Source organism: Mustela nigripes, chromosome 5 (genome assembly GCF_022355385.1).
Source record: "Mustela nigripes isolate SB6536 chromosome 5, MUSNIG.SB6536, whole genome shotgun sequence".
NCBI lineage: Eukaryota > Metazoa > Chordata > Mammalia > Carnivora > Mustelidae > Mustela > Mustela nigripes.
The window spans coordinates 91,692,787-91,708,064 of NC_081561.1; the positions used below are offsets into that span (position 1 = coordinate 91,692,787).

At 39.8% G+C, this 15,278-nt stretch overlaps 1 protein-coding gene across 1 annotated transcript in view; it reads left to right on the forward strand.

The window, feature by feature from the left end:
• Positions 1–15,278, forward strand: part of ZC2HC1B (zinc finger C2HC-type containing 1B) — a 32,507-nt gene that overhangs the window by 8,818 nt on the left and 8,411 nt on the right. Inside the window, exon 4 of the mRNA XM_059401576.1 lies at positions 12,252–12,391. Within this exon, the coding sequence (XP_059257559.1) occupies positions 12,252–12,391 (140 nt within the window). The remainder of the gene's footprint in view (positions 1–12,251; positions 12,392–15,278) is intronic.

Sequence of the window (15,278 nt, forward strand, 5' to 3'; positions counted from 1 at the left end):
CTAATGTGAAAAGAGGTTTACCTTGACTATCCTTGATATAAGAGATTACTTCAGTTGCTAAATGATTAGAATTTTAGAGCTTTATGTGAAAAATAAAGTGTATTTTAGTTGGACCACCACTATAACAGTGTTGAGATTGATCATTGTGGGTGTCATTAGTCTTTCACCCTTTGACAGAGTACATCCTAGTTTCCTGCTAGTTTTCCTTGATTAATTTAGATTTTATTTATTTATTTATTTGAGAGTGAGAGTGAGAGCACAAGCAAGAGGAGCAGCAGAGGGAGAGGGAGAAGCAGGCTCCCAGCTGAGCAAGGAGCTCCATGTGGGGCTCTATCCCATCATTCTGGGATCCTGAGCCGAAGGCAGATGCTTAACCAACTGAGCCACCCAGGCATCCCATAGGATGCTTTTGATAATGCTTTTGTATTGCATCTGGTGTTTGTTTTTGTTTTGTTTTTTAATGTGAGGAAAATTACAGATGCCTTTTTAAAAATTTATTTAAAAAACGTGTTTTGGCTAGATGACCTTTTTATTAATCCTTTGTTTAGGATTATTGTTTAAGATTCATCCTTTATTGAAAGGGTGCCTTACTTATTTTGTAACTAGAAGTTTGTACCTCTTAATCCCTTTTCACCTTTTTTGCCCATCCTCCCACCCCCTCCCCCATGGGCAACCACCTGTTTGTTTTCTGTGTTTATAAGTTTGTTTCTATTTTCTGTTTATTTGTTCATTTGCTTTATAGATTCCACACATAAGTGAAATAATATGCTATTTATCTTTCTGTGTCTTATTTCACTTAACAAAATACCCTTTAGATCTATTCATGTTGTTGCATATGGCAAGATTTCATTGTTTTTTTATGGCTGAGCAATATTCCATTTATACGTATACCACATCTTCTCTATCCACTCATCTATCAGTGGACATTTAGGTTGCTTCCATATCCTGGCTATTGTATCTTGCTTATTATAAATAACACTGGCAATAAACATAGGAGTCCATAGATGATTTTGAATTAGTGTTTTCATTTCTTTGGGTAAATAACCAGAAATGAAATTACCGGATTATATGGTACTTATATTTTTAATTTTTGAGGAACCTCCATACTGTTGTTCACAGTGGCTCTATCAGTTTCCATTCCCACTAACGGTCCATGAGGGTTACCCTTCTCTACATCCTCACCAACACTTGTTATTTCCTGTCTTTTTTATTCTAGCCATCCTGACAAGTGTAAGGTAATATCTCATTGAGGTTTTGATTTGCATTTCTCTGGTACTAGTGATATTGAGCATCATTTCATATGCTTGTTGGCCATCTGGATGTCTTCTTTTGAAAAATGTCTCTTCAGGTCCTCTGTCCATTTTTTAAATTGGGGGTTTTTTGGTGTTGAGTTGTAGGAGTTCTTCATATATTTCGAATATTAACCCCTTATCATACATAACACTTGCAGATATCTTCTCTCAGTCAGGAGGTTGCATTTTTGTGTAGTCCCAGTTTATTTTTGTTTTTGTTGCCCTTGTCTAAGGAGATAGATCCAAAAAAAGTATTACTGAAGCCTACGTCCAAACATTTATTTCCTGTATTTTCTTTTCTTTTTTAAAGATTTTATTTATTTATTTGACAGAGAGAGATCACAAGTAGGCAGAGAGGCGGGGAGGGGGGGAGCAGGCTCCCCACTGAGCAGAGAGCCTGACACAAGGCTTGATCCCAGGACCTTGAGATCATGACCTGAACTAAAGGCAGAAGCTCAACTCCCTGAGCCACCCAGGCACCCTTCTATTTTTTTTTTTTTTCTTTATTTAGGAGTTTATGGTTTCAGGTCTTACATTTGGATTTTTAATCCGTTTTTAGTTAATTTTTGTATATAGTGTTTAAAAATTGGTCTAGTTTCCTTCTCTTTGTGTATCTGTCCAGTTTTATCAACACCACTTATTGAAGATACCGTCTTTTCCCCACTGTGTGTGTATTCTTGCTTTCTTTGTCATAGATCTACTATATAAGTGTGGGGTTTTTTTTTTTTTTCCCCTAAACTCTATTCTGTTCCACTGATCTATTTTTTTGTTTGTTTGTTTTTGTTTTTGTGTTGGAACTATACTGTTTTTATTACTAGCTTTGTTTTTTATTTTTTTTTATTACTAGCTTTGTAGTATAGTTTGAAATCTGGGATTGAAATCTCCACCTTTGTTCTTTTTCAGAATTTCTTTGGCTATGCAGGCAGGGTCTTTTGTGGTTCCACAGACATTCTATGATTATTTTCTCTAGTTTGTGAAGAGGACTATTGTTATTTTGGTTGAGATTGCACTGAATCTTTAGATTGGATAGTATGGACATTTTAACGATATTAATTCTTTCAGTCCATGAGTGTGGTATATCTTTCCATTTATTTGTGTTGTCTTCAGTTTCTTTAATCAGTGTTTTATAGTTTTCAGAGTCTCACCTTCTTGGTTAAATTTATTCCTATGTATTTTGTTCTTTCTGATGCAATCTTCCTTTGTTTTTACAGATTTGTTTAATTGAGAGAGAGAGAGAGCACACACGGGGGAGTGGGTGAGGAGCAGAGAGAGAGGAAGCCCCAAGCAGACGCCTTGCTAAGCATGGAGCCTGACACAGGGTTCAATCTCACAACCATGAGATCATGACCAAAGCCAAAACCAAGAGTTAGACACAACTGACTATGCCACCTTAGGCATCCCTCTTTTTGGTGCAGCTATAAATGGGATTGTTTCTGTAATTTCTCTGTTAGTTCATTATTAGTGGATAGGAATGAAACAGATTCCTATATGTTAATTTTGTATCTTGCAGCTTTACTAAATTAATATACTAGTTTTGATAGTTTTTTTGATGGAATCTTTTAAGGTTTTTTAGGCATATAGTATGTCATCTATAAATACTGAGTTTTATTTCTTATCTGTTTTCTGTGGTTAGGACTTCCAGTGTTATGTTGAATAAAAGTTGTGAGAGTAGACATCTTTGTCTTCTTCCTGGTCTAAGGGGGAAAGCTTTTAGCCTTTCACCATTGAGTCTAATGTTAGCTTTTTGTTTGTGATATATGGCACTTATTATGTTGAGATATGTTCCTTCTCTACCCACTTTGTTGAGAGTTTTTGTTATGTACGGATGTTGAATTTTGTCAAATGCTTTTTCTGCATCTATTGAAATGATTATATATATATTTTTTGAAATGATTATATGATTTTTACCTTTTTTTTTTTAAGTAGGCTGCATACCCAACCCAGCATAGAGCCCAATGAGGGTCTTGAACTCACAACTCTGAGGTCGAGACCTGAGCTGAAATCAATAGTTGGTTGCTTAACTGACTAAGCCACCCAGGCACCCCTATTCATTTTTTTAAATGTGGTATATCCCATTGATTGGCTTGTAGATATTGAACCATCCTTGCACCCAAGAAATAAATCCTGCTTGATCATGATGTATGATCTTTAAAAAAGGAATTAATTTTATTTAGTTATTTTTGTTGATGTACTAATATTATATTAGTTTCAGGTGTACAGCATACTGATTCAACAACTCTATACATTACTCATTTCTTACCATGGTAAGTGTAGTCACCATCCATCACTATACAAGATTATTGGTATTATTGACTATATTCCCAATGCTGTATTTCTTCTCTCTCTGACTTATTTTAATGTGAATAAACTTAAATTTGGTTTGCTAATATTTTGTTGAGGATTTTTACATCTATCTTCATCAGCGATATTGGCCCATAATTTGTTTTTGTAGTGTCTTTGTTTGGTTTTGGTATTAGGATAATGCTGGCCTCTCAGAATGAATTTGGAAGCATGCCTTCCTCTTTAAATGGTTCCTTACATGTTTGGTAGAGGCACACCTGGGTCACTCAGTCAGTTAAGCATCTACCTTTGGCTCAGATCATGATTCCAGGGGTTCTAGGATTGAGTCCCACATTGGGCTCCTTGCTCAGTGGGGAGCCTGCCTGTACCTCTGCCTGTCATTCCCCCTGCTTGTGCGTGTGTACCCACTCTCTCTCTCTCACACACACACAAATGAATAAGATCTTTTTAAGAAAATGTTTGGTAAAATTCACCAGTCAATCCATTTGGCCCTGGACTTTTGTTTGTTTGGAGTTTTTGGATTACTGATTCAGTTTCATTACTAGTAAAGGTCTGTTCAGATTTTCTGTATCTTCCTGACTCAGTCTTGGAAGATTTAATGCTTCTAAGAATTTACCCATTTATTCTAGGTTGTCCACTTTGTTGGTATTTCATTTTTCATAGTAGTCCCTTATAATTCTTTGTAGTTCTGTATTGTTGGTTGTATCTTCACTTTCATTTCTGGTTTTATTTATTTGAATTCTCTGTTGATGAGCCTAGCTAAATGTTTATTGGTTTTGTTTATCTTTTCAAAGAATCTGCTCTTAGTTTCATTCATCTTCTCTATTGCTTTTTTAGTCTTTGTTTCACTTATTTCTGCTCTAATTTTTTGTTACTTCCTTCTTCTGTTAACTCTGGGCTTTGTATGTTCTTTCTGTTGTTTCTTCAGGTGTAAGGTTAAATAGTTTATTTGGTATTTTTCTTGCTTCTTGAGGTAAGCCTGTATTACTCTAAACTTCCTTTTTAGAACTGCTTTTGCTCCATCCCAAAGATTTTGAAACAGTACATTTTCAAATCCCTTTGTTTTAGTGTTTATTTTTATTTCCTTTTTAATTTCTTTTTTGACCCATTGGTTGTTTAATAGCATGTTATTTAGCCTGTAAGTATGCATTTTTTTCCAGTTTTTTTCTTCTAATCAATTTCTCATTTTATACTGTTGTGGTTGGAAAAGATGATTTATATGATTTCAGTCTCATTAAATTTGTTGAGACTTGTTTTGTGGCCTAACACGTGATCTGTTTTGGAGAATGTTGCATGTGAACTTGAAAAGAAGGTATATTCTGCTGTTTTGGGATGAAATACCTATATCTCTCTTTAAGTCCATCAAGTCTGATAATGTCATTCAAAGCCATTGTTTCCTTATTAATTTTCTGTCTGGATGATCTATCCATTGATGTAAGGGGAGTGTTAAAGTCCTTTTCTAATACTGTATTACTGTCAATTTCTCCCTTTCTGTCCGTTATAGTTGCTCCTCTGTTAGGTACACAGATATTTTTCATTGTTATATCCTCTTGTTAGATTGATCCCTTTATCATTATGTAATGTCTTTCTTTGTCTCTGATTACGATATTTATTTTAAAGTCGTTTTGTTTGAGGAATGCCTGGGTGGCTCACTTGGTTAAGTGTTTGCCTTCAGCTCAGATCATGATCCCAGGGTCCTGGGATCAAGTCCCACATTGGACTCTGCTTAGCACAGAGCCTGCCTCTCCCTCTGCCCCACCCCCTGCTCCTGCTCATACTCTCTCTCTCACAAATAAATAAATAAAATCTTGGGAAAAAAAAAAGTCATTTTGTTTGCTATTAAGTATTGTTACCCCCACTTACCCCCACTTTTTTTTTCCATTTGCATGAAATGCCTTTTTCTGTTCCTTCATTTTTAATCTGTTTATGTCTTTAGGTCTGAAGTGAGTCTCTTACAGGTGGTATATAGATGGGGTTTGTTTTTTTATCCATTCAGTCACTGTATGTCTTTTGATTGGAGCACTTAGTCCATTTCTTTCCTTTTTTTTTTTTTTTTTAAGACTTATTTATTAGGGCACCTGGGTGGCTCAGTCCGTGAAACGTCTACCTTCTGCTCAGGTCATGGTCCTGGGGTCCTGGGATTGAGTCCTACATTGGGCTCTCTGCTCAGCAGGAAGCCTGCTTCTCCCTGTCTCTCTGCCTGCGGCTCCCCTGGCTTGTGTTTGTGCACTCTCACTCTCTCTCAGTCAAATAAATGAATAAAATCTTTTTTAAAAAGCTAAAGATTTATTTATTTGAGAAAATGAGAGAGAGTGTGTGAGCTGGAGGGGCGAGGGGAGAAAGAATCCCAAGCAGACTCTATACTGAGCATGGAGCCCATTGCAAGGCTCAATCCCGTGACCTGAGCCAAAACCAGGAGTCAGACACCCAACCAATTGTGCCCCTCAGGTACCCCTGGACACTTGATCCATTTACATTTAAAGTAATTCTTTTTTTTTTTTTTTGTAAGATTTTATTTATTTATTTGACAGACAGAGATCACAAGCAGGCAGAGAAGCAGGCAGAGAGAGAGGAGGAAGCAGGCTTCCTGCTGAGCAGAGAGCCCAATGTGGAGCTCGATACCAGGACCCTGGGATCATGACCTGAGCCGAAGGCAGAGGCTTTAACCCACTGAGCCACCCAGGAGCCCCTAAATTGATGGTCTCTTAAGTTTGAACTCATTCTAAAAGCATTATATTTTTACTCCCCTTCTCCATAATTTATGTCTTTATTTTGTGTATCCCTTGACTAGTTATTATAGATATGATTTTTTTATTTTTGTATTTTAATTTCCATACTAGCTTCCATACTAGTGATTGATCTTTACTATATGTTTGCTTTTACCAGTGCAATTGTTTCTTTCCTAATTTTCTTACTTCTGGCTATGGCCTTTTATTTTGCACTTTAAGAGGTTCCTTTAACATTTCTTATAAGGCTGGTTTAGTGGTAATGAACTCTAACTTTTGTTTGGGAAATTCTTTTTTTTTTTTTTTTTAAGATTTTATTTATTTATTTGACAGAAGGGAGAGATCACAAGTAGGCAGAGAGGCAGGCGGAGGGCGGGGGGTGGGGGGATGGCAGCCAGGCTCCCCGCCAAGCAAAGAGCCTGATATGGGACTCAATCCTAAGACCCTGAGACCGTGACCTGAGCCAAAGGCAGAGGTTCAACCCACTGAGCCACCCTGGTACCCCTGCCTGGGAAATTCTTTATCAGTCCTTCAATTCTGAATGATAACATTTGGTTATCAGGTAGAGTATTCTTGATTGTAGGTATTTTTCCTTTCAGCCCTTGAATATAGGTCATGCCACTCCTTTTTAGCTTTCAAAGTTTCTGCTAAAAAAATCAGCAGATAGCCTTATGTGGGGATTGCCTTGTATGTAACTAGTTGCTTTTCTCTTCCTGCTCTTAAGAATCTTTCTTTAGGGGGCACCTGGGTGGCTCAGTGGGTTAAGCCGCTGCCTTTGGCTCAGGTCATGATCTCGGGGTCCTGGGATCAAGTCCCACATCGGGCTCTCTGCTCAGCAAGGAGCCTGTTTCCTTCTCTCTTTCTCTCTCTGCCTGCCTCTCTGCCTACTTGTGATCTCTCTCTGTCAAATAAATAAATAAAATCTTTAAAAAAAAAAAAGAATCTTTCTTTAGGGGTGCCTGGGTGGCTCAGGGGGTGAAAGCCTTTGCCTTCGGCTCAGGTCATGATCCCAGGGTCCTGGGATTGAGCCCTGCATCGGGCTCTCTGCTCAGCAGGGAGCCTGCTTCCTCCTCTCTCTCTGCCTGCTCCTCTGCCTACTTGTGATCTCTGTCTGTCAAATAAATAAATAAAATCTTAAAAAAAAAAAGATTTTTGACATTTTAATTATTATGTGTCTTGGTAGAATTCTTTGGGTTCATTTTATTTGGGACTCTCTTTGGTTCTTGGACCTGGATGTCTGTTTCCTTCCTCAGGAAAGTTTTCAGCTATTTCTTCAAATACATTTCTGCCTTTTTCTCTTGCTCTCCTTCTACAGGGACCCCCATGATACAAATGTTAATATGCTTGATGTTGTCCCAACATCAAGAGAGGTCCCTATTCTCTTTTTTAAAAATTATTTTTTGTTCTTGTTGTTCAGTTTGGATGATTTCTTCTATCCTGTCTTCTACATTGATCATCCATTCTTCTGCATCCTCCAATCTGTGTTGATTCTCTAGTGTGTTTTTCATTTTGCTATTGTATTCTTCAGCTCTGATTGGTTCTTTTATTTTCTGTCTTTGTTGAAGTTATCATTGACTTCATCCATTCTTCTCCCAAGTACAGTGAGCATCTTTATTACCATCACTTTGAACTCTTTATCCGGTAGATTGCTTATCTCCTTTTGTTTAGTTTTTTGTTGCTCTTTGTTTTTAAGGTTTTCTCTCATTCTTCGGTTGGGAACATAGTTCTCTGTCTCTTTCTTACTCTCTGTTTCTATGTATTTGGTAGGTCAGTTATGTTTCCTGATCTTGAAGATAGTGGCCTTATGTAGAACACATTTTGTGAGGCACAGTATTGCAGTCCCACTCTGGTCACCAGAACCACGAGCTCCAGGAGTGTGCTGTATGTGGGCTGCTTGTTGTGACTGGGCCATAACTGCTGTGAGTGCACTGGGGGGTGGGGCTGGCCCTTGGCATAGCTGGCTGAGAGGCCTGGCTGCAGCTGCTGCCGTGGCTGTGCTGAGGGGTGGGATTAGCTCCCGGCACAGCTGGCTGAGAGGCCTGGCCACAACTGTTGTGGGCGTCCTAGTGTGCCAGAAAATCATCTTAATAATTGCTTCACTATTGCTGGGTGCTAATGAAAAAGTAGCTTCAAATAATGTGAAAGTAGAAAGATCTATGGCCATGATTTTGATAATACTTTGGCAACAAGCCTTATACAACAACAAAAAAATCTTTTATGATTTAAAATCCTTACTTCCTTTTAATAGTAGAAGCTACAGGATTGATGTCTACTTTACAGTTCCTGAGGCAAATAAATGAAACTATGTCAGCTGTCCTGCTGTGTGGATTTCTCTAATTTCTACATTGGATTTAAAATGTGGGGATTATTGTTTCCTTAAAATAAATAATTCCCTTTGTAAGGCCTCATTAAATGTACAATTTGTTTTTCTGCCCTTACATTCTTATGCTAAAATATAGCTTTATAATTAAGTTCTTCCCTGTGCCCTTATTTTAATTTTATGTGCCAAACAAAATGATTATCTAAAATAGCATATTTTCATTACTACTCCATTAGTTAGATTTTGTGGGGATTTTATATTAGCCCATATATTCTCAGGTTTAAATACTAGAAAATTTATACAGACATACTGGGGTTATATACAGTGGAGCCTATTATGCATGAGTTTGCAGGTCATTTCCTTTTTTTTCACAGCACAATTCCTTCATGATTCAGTTTTTGTGACATGCATTTGTTTACTCTAATTCTTACTGGCTTAAGTAAGTCTGCCAATCATTCAGCTTTCCAGGATGTTGTGACACTTTATAAGAACAACAATATAGAATATTTATAATTGAAATTCTCAGTGAGGCTTGGGACATTTGGTCCCCATTTCAAGGGCTACATTGACACGGGTACTCAACAGAACACTTGTGTTTTTAAATGACCCTTCTTTATCTACATTAATGTTTTGAGATCTGGCCACTTTCCCCACAGCCATCATATGGATCCATTTGTAGTCAGACCTTAAATATCGTTACGTATTGAAATAAATAGCAATAGTTCATGACACCACTACTGATAGAGGAAGGGGTGATTCAGATTGAGATGAGGGTAGAACATTGCAACTCAGTCATGCTGTGTTCAGTTTACTGTTGCAAAAAGATTTTTTTTCCCATTCTCAGAGTGGCTGTAATTCCCTTTCTCTGCCCCTTTAGGTCTGGGCTTCATGTCCTTCCTCTGGGCCCATGGAGCATCCAGTCCTTCCTCCTTTCAAAGTTTATTCCACAAGTGGTAATTGCTTCTTTGCCTAGCCTTCTAGCTATCTCTGAGACCTTTGTTGGGAGGGAAATCCACTTTAGCTTTGTTGTCTCCATAGTGGCAGGCAGCATCAAACACACAGAAGGGTGGAAATGAATCAGTGAGCAGACAGGTGGAGTGAGGAAGCCATGCAGTCACTGCTGTTATCATCTTTGCACATTAACCTGAATAGGCTTATGGGTAGCAGCAGTTTTGATACGAGCCTTGACTCAGAAGGCAAAGCTGAAGAAACAATCAAACCAAGAGGAGAGTTGTAGACTGTTTTCTACATCTTTTTTTTTTTTTTTTTTAAGATTTTACTTATTTATTTGACAGAGATCACAAGTAGGCAGAGAGTTAGGCAGAGAGAGAAGGGGAAGCAGGCTCCCCGCTGAGCAGAGAGCCCGATGCGGGACTCGATCCCAGGACACTGAGATCATGACCTGAGCCGAAGGCAGCGGCTTAATCCACTGAGCTACCCAGGCACCCCTGTTTTCTACATCTTGTAAACGAGTTCTGCCCAATAATGGCACTTTCAATTTTACTTTTTTAAGTTCATTACTATTTGGTAGCTGGAAACACAACCTTGCCAGGCCTGTTTCCTTAGAGTAATAGGATGTCCCAGAACCCACCCACTGTACCGAACCCTAGTGTGGATTATCTAAGTTAACTTTCACAATAGCCTGGTGAAATAGGTGGTATGTAGGGACAGGGGAAATTGAAGCTTAGGGATATTGAGTAACTTGCCGAAGTTCACACATACAACAAGTGAAAAGCTTGGGCTCAAAACCAGTCAGGCAGGCTGTGGGGCCTTCATCTTTTCCCAGTGCTATCGTTTTATTTTTGTCCGAGGAATTTATCACCGTGGGAAAACTCTTTCAGTATTGGAACGCTTAGTCCTTGATGACGGAGACATTGTACTTCCCAAGTATAAAGCAGTACCTGGCACGTAACAAGTGTTCAATACATAGCAAATTGATTAATTACTGCCTTCCAGAATGTGAAATAAAAGGAGAGACTAAGTGCTCAACTTTTACTATATTCCAATTTTTTGTGTATTCCAGTTGTTAATTCTATAAATATTCATTTTAGGAAATGATTTGTTCAAACAGAAAACTCCTCAGATTGTATAAAAAGATGCCTTCAAAAAACTCCTAATATTGGTGGCACCTGGGTGGCTCAGTTGTTAAGTGTCTGCCTTTGGCTCAGGTCATGATCCCAGAGTCCTGGGATTGAGCCCCGCATAGAGCTCCCTGCTCAGCAGGAAGCCTGCTTCTATCTCTCCCACTCTCCTGCTTGTGTTCCCTCTCTCACTGTGTCTCTCTCTGTCAAACAAAATCAGAAAAAAAACAACAAACTCTTAACCTTGAAGATAGCATTGCTTCAAATATTCATCCACACATGTAGGCATTTTGACTACGCACTAACCCAAACTTCCATTAAGAGTCTGAGATTGGGGCTGTCTCCAATCTTTCATGTCGCTCATATCTACTTTGTCATCCCTTAAAGGTGCCTAAAACAAAACAAAACAAAACAAAAACATCTCATATTCTTGCTTACTCTAGAGGGGTGGACTCCAAATGGGCTTTGCTGTGAGCCTCTCCTCATTCTAAAAAGACTGTGGCGCTTTCTCACTTCCCATTTCTCTCACTGTTTATTCTTACAAATGAGAGCCAAATTCAGACCAGTGGGTATTACAGAGCAGCTCAGAGGGTCTCATACCCACAGAGCTGCCTGGGAGGTTCCAACACGGAAACCCAAAGCTGTTTCTGGAACCAGTTTCCCATCACCCCTCCTTCCCTCCCTTTTCTCCTTTTTGAGCCCCACCTTTTTCCTTTTACTTCACCTCCTTCCTGAACTTATTATTCGCTTCCTCACTTAGGAGTTCAGTGAAAAAATCAACCCCTGCAGAAGCAGTGGGTCTTTCTGCCAGTGACACTGGCTTCGAATCCCATCTCCCAAATTTTTAGCTTCTTTCTCCTTCCATAGGGAAGGAGAGTAGCTCCATGACCTCTGTGTGACCAGTCCCATGTGGTGCCACAGCCTGGACTCCAGACTCTTCTGTGCTCTTCAGGGCATCATCAATACTAACATTCTGTGGTTCTAGGACTACTCTCTTTATATAAGGATTCACTAAATAATTCATTTAATTGGGAAGTTCATAAGTAGAATGAGTCTATTTTCTTTCTTTTTTTTTAAGATTTTATTTATTTATTTGACAGAGATCACAAGTAGGCAGAGAGGCAGGCAGAGAGAGAGGAGGAAGCAGGCTCCCTGCTGAGCAGGTAGCCCGATGTGGGGCTTGATCCCAGGACTCTGAGATCATGACTTGAGCCGAAGGCAGAGGCTTTAACCCACTGAGCCACCCAGGTGCCCCTAATGAGTCTATTTTCTAATGAGTATATTATGTAAACATTTTAAGGCACACTCTTAATTGAAGTAAATGTATAGACAGAAAAATGTCCCCCCTGCTATATCTTTTATTTGCACTCTTGCATACCTTCCCCTCTGGCATAAGCTTTCTCAAGCCAGAGTCTGGATTGTTCTTTCATGTTGGAGCAGAGTTCATAGCCCATTTAGTTTATGTCATATAGTCCATTCCAGAGTTGTTTTTGAAGTGTTAATTGCCTTTTGTTGTTATCTTTGCATTTAGATTATATTCAATGCCCATATTGTATGAGGAGGTTTAATGAAACTGCAGCCAACCGACATATTAATTTCTGCAAGGATCAGTCTTCTCGCCGAGTCTTTGATCCAGCCCAAACAGCAGCCAAATTGGCATCCAGAGGGCAGGTAAATATCTCTCCCCAAGTGTTGGCTCTGTGCCCTTGTGTGCTCAGGGCAAGCAGGTAGAATTTGCTAAGGTACCTAAGTCACCCATCCCAAGAAGTGTAAGGATCAGGATAGCTGATCACTGTCGCTCATCCTCATGGAAGTTGCCTTTTTTTGAGGCATTCTTTGTAGCTAACAGCACCTTTGGGTGGTGTAGAAAAAATATTTCTACAGTGTTTAAAACTTCTTAGGATGAAGCCTTGAATATGTAAGTAGCTTTTCTATAGTATTATGGTAAAACTCTGTCTTATGCAATAGTAGTTATCAGCCTTAACCATCCAGAAAAGCATTGTGAACCTGAAGTGAAGCTCCCTGAGTGGGAAAGCTGTCACAAGGAGTACTGTTCTGTAGTTCGTGTGTCTTGCTCTATGGTAAAGGAGAAGGTCGGTAGCCTTTTATTTAAAGCCACAGAATCAGCAAGTTAAAGTAAGTGATAGGGAGGAGATGGTTTAAATAGGTACAGATAAGTAAAATGACTGCCTGACCAGGAAGACAACAGATTTATAAAAACAGAACTGGAGTCTAGCAAACAGCTTCATAAACATCGGAGGTCCCAGGGATATAATTACAGTTTACTGCAAAAGCTGTTAGTTTCAAACATGGCTCAGAAACCAAGGAAAGATTACATTTGTCTGAATACTTGAGGGTATGAAACATATTTAGAAAGATTTCCATGAAATCCAGTATGTAATAGGGGTGGGAGCCTCTACAACAGTAGCATATCCCATGGACTGTGGACTCTTAAGCTCTGTCTCCACATACAATAGACAATTACTGAATATCTTTGTCCCAGACACTGTTCCAGGTTCTGGTTGATCTGCATTTGTAACTCCATGAAGGAGGAAGACATGGAAACAAAGACAGTGGGAGGTTGTGGTAGTTGATGATGTATGGAGCACTATGGAGGAAGAGGCCAGTGTGAGCCATGGGAGGCTTCAAAGAGGAGCAGCATTTCCTCCTTGAATATCAGATGGGTTCACCAGCCTAGAGTGGGAGTTGGGGAGGACATAGCACACAGAATGTCCAGTTTGTGGCCTGAGGAGCTCACCATGTGGGGCTAATGTGTGGTGTGCCTGTGGGATGTGACAGAAAAGGGACAGGCAAGGGGCGTCAGATCTAAAAGAACTTCACTCAAGTCAGTTCAGAAAGAGGGAAAAGGAAGTGGATAGATACCCAAAAGCTCGAGGACCCAAAGCAGGACCTGGAAAGTCCCCATGAACCCAGGAAGTCCTCCTTAACACCTTCCCATCTTGTCCTTCCATCCTGCTATATAGACTTCGGCTTGCTCTTCTCTGCAGAACGACTTTCTTAGCTTTCCTGTCTAGTTGTTGATTATCTCCCTCATGTCCCATTCTGTGGGCAGTGTAGACTGGTGGAATAGTACAGACTGGAGTGATACAGAATTAGTTTTCTAGAAAGATTACCTTTGCCACTAGTGTTTACATGGATTGGCCACAGTTAGGAGCCACAGCAACAGATAAAGAATGAGGGCCCAGAGTAAGAGGACAAAAGGGTTGTGTGTGGAGGACAATTTGAGAAAGAATGGGTGGCACTGAGAAGCTGATAGGATATGGGGTGACAGGGTTTTAGCTGCAGAGCCTAGGTATGTAGTATACTATACATCTAGGTAAAGAAACAGAGGAAGGAGGAGATAAGTGTGTTGGAGGGGCAGACAGGGTGGTTCCAATAAATACAGTTAGAGATTCAGTCTTTATGCTGAAATAGCATGGGAGCAGTGCAGTGTGGAAGGAGCCCAGATTCTGCAATCAGTAGCCAGGGTTTGACTCTCAATTCTGTACTTCGTTATCTGTAGGTAAACTTACGACAATAAAATTCTTTGAGATTGACTTTAAACTATACCTTGCCGTGTTGTTGGGAGGATTATAGACCATATAAACAACGTGCCTTGCATATAAGTCTCTTCTGCCTCTCCTTCCATGTTGCCCCACCCTCTCTTCTCCTGCTCTCTGGTAGTCCTTGTTGGTGGGATAGGCACCACAATTTGGGGGGTATGTGACTGCTTTGGGATTGAATTTGACTGAATTTTGGAAACATTTTCTAAGTAAAACCTCTACCTTCTAAAGCAGCATGTTTCTTTGAATGGTTGTAACCAGTCCGCGAAGTTAGTCACATTAGTGGGGCCAGAGGGAGCCCAGGGAAGCAGCAAACGGAAGTGCTTTTTATTCCTGAAGAAGGCCAGCTGGCCGTCCTGAGTGTAACCAGTGATTTGGCCCTGTTCCTCTCCTTGTTTTCCAGAACTAACTGGTGATTGGGAACACAGAAGAAAAATTAGTTGCTTTCTGCGGAAACTCACTGTAGACCGTATCTGAACAGCAGTCCTTGTTTCTCTTAATGCCAGCTTCACCGCTCGGGCCCTGGCTAATAGTGAGGCTTATTCAGAGTGGAACAAAAAGGGAGGGGTTGTTTTACTTGTGAAGGGCTGTTAACAGCACAGCTGAAAAGTGTTTCTATTTTAAACATAATCAACCTTAAAAACGTGTTATACCCTTAACCAAAAGAGACCAATATGGGCCTCTGAAAATAGCTGTCTTTGGATAGGGATGAGCTTGCCTGCTGTAACCTCACAGCTATCCTTGCCCAAGTGAGAATTCTCACTTGGAGTAACAGGTCATCTTTATGCAGTAGTTGCCATGGAAATGTTGGGACCAGTAGCTAGGTAAGAAGCTCTCAAAGGACCTTTTGGTCCTTATTCTGTATTAATGTAGCTGTTGTGCTACCGCTGCTCGGCAGGCAGGCGTGTGGTGTGGGGATGATGGAATTCCATATTTAAAACATTTGCTGTCTGCCAATGTCTGTTTTTCTTCTCTGTTCATGTATTTAAAAACAA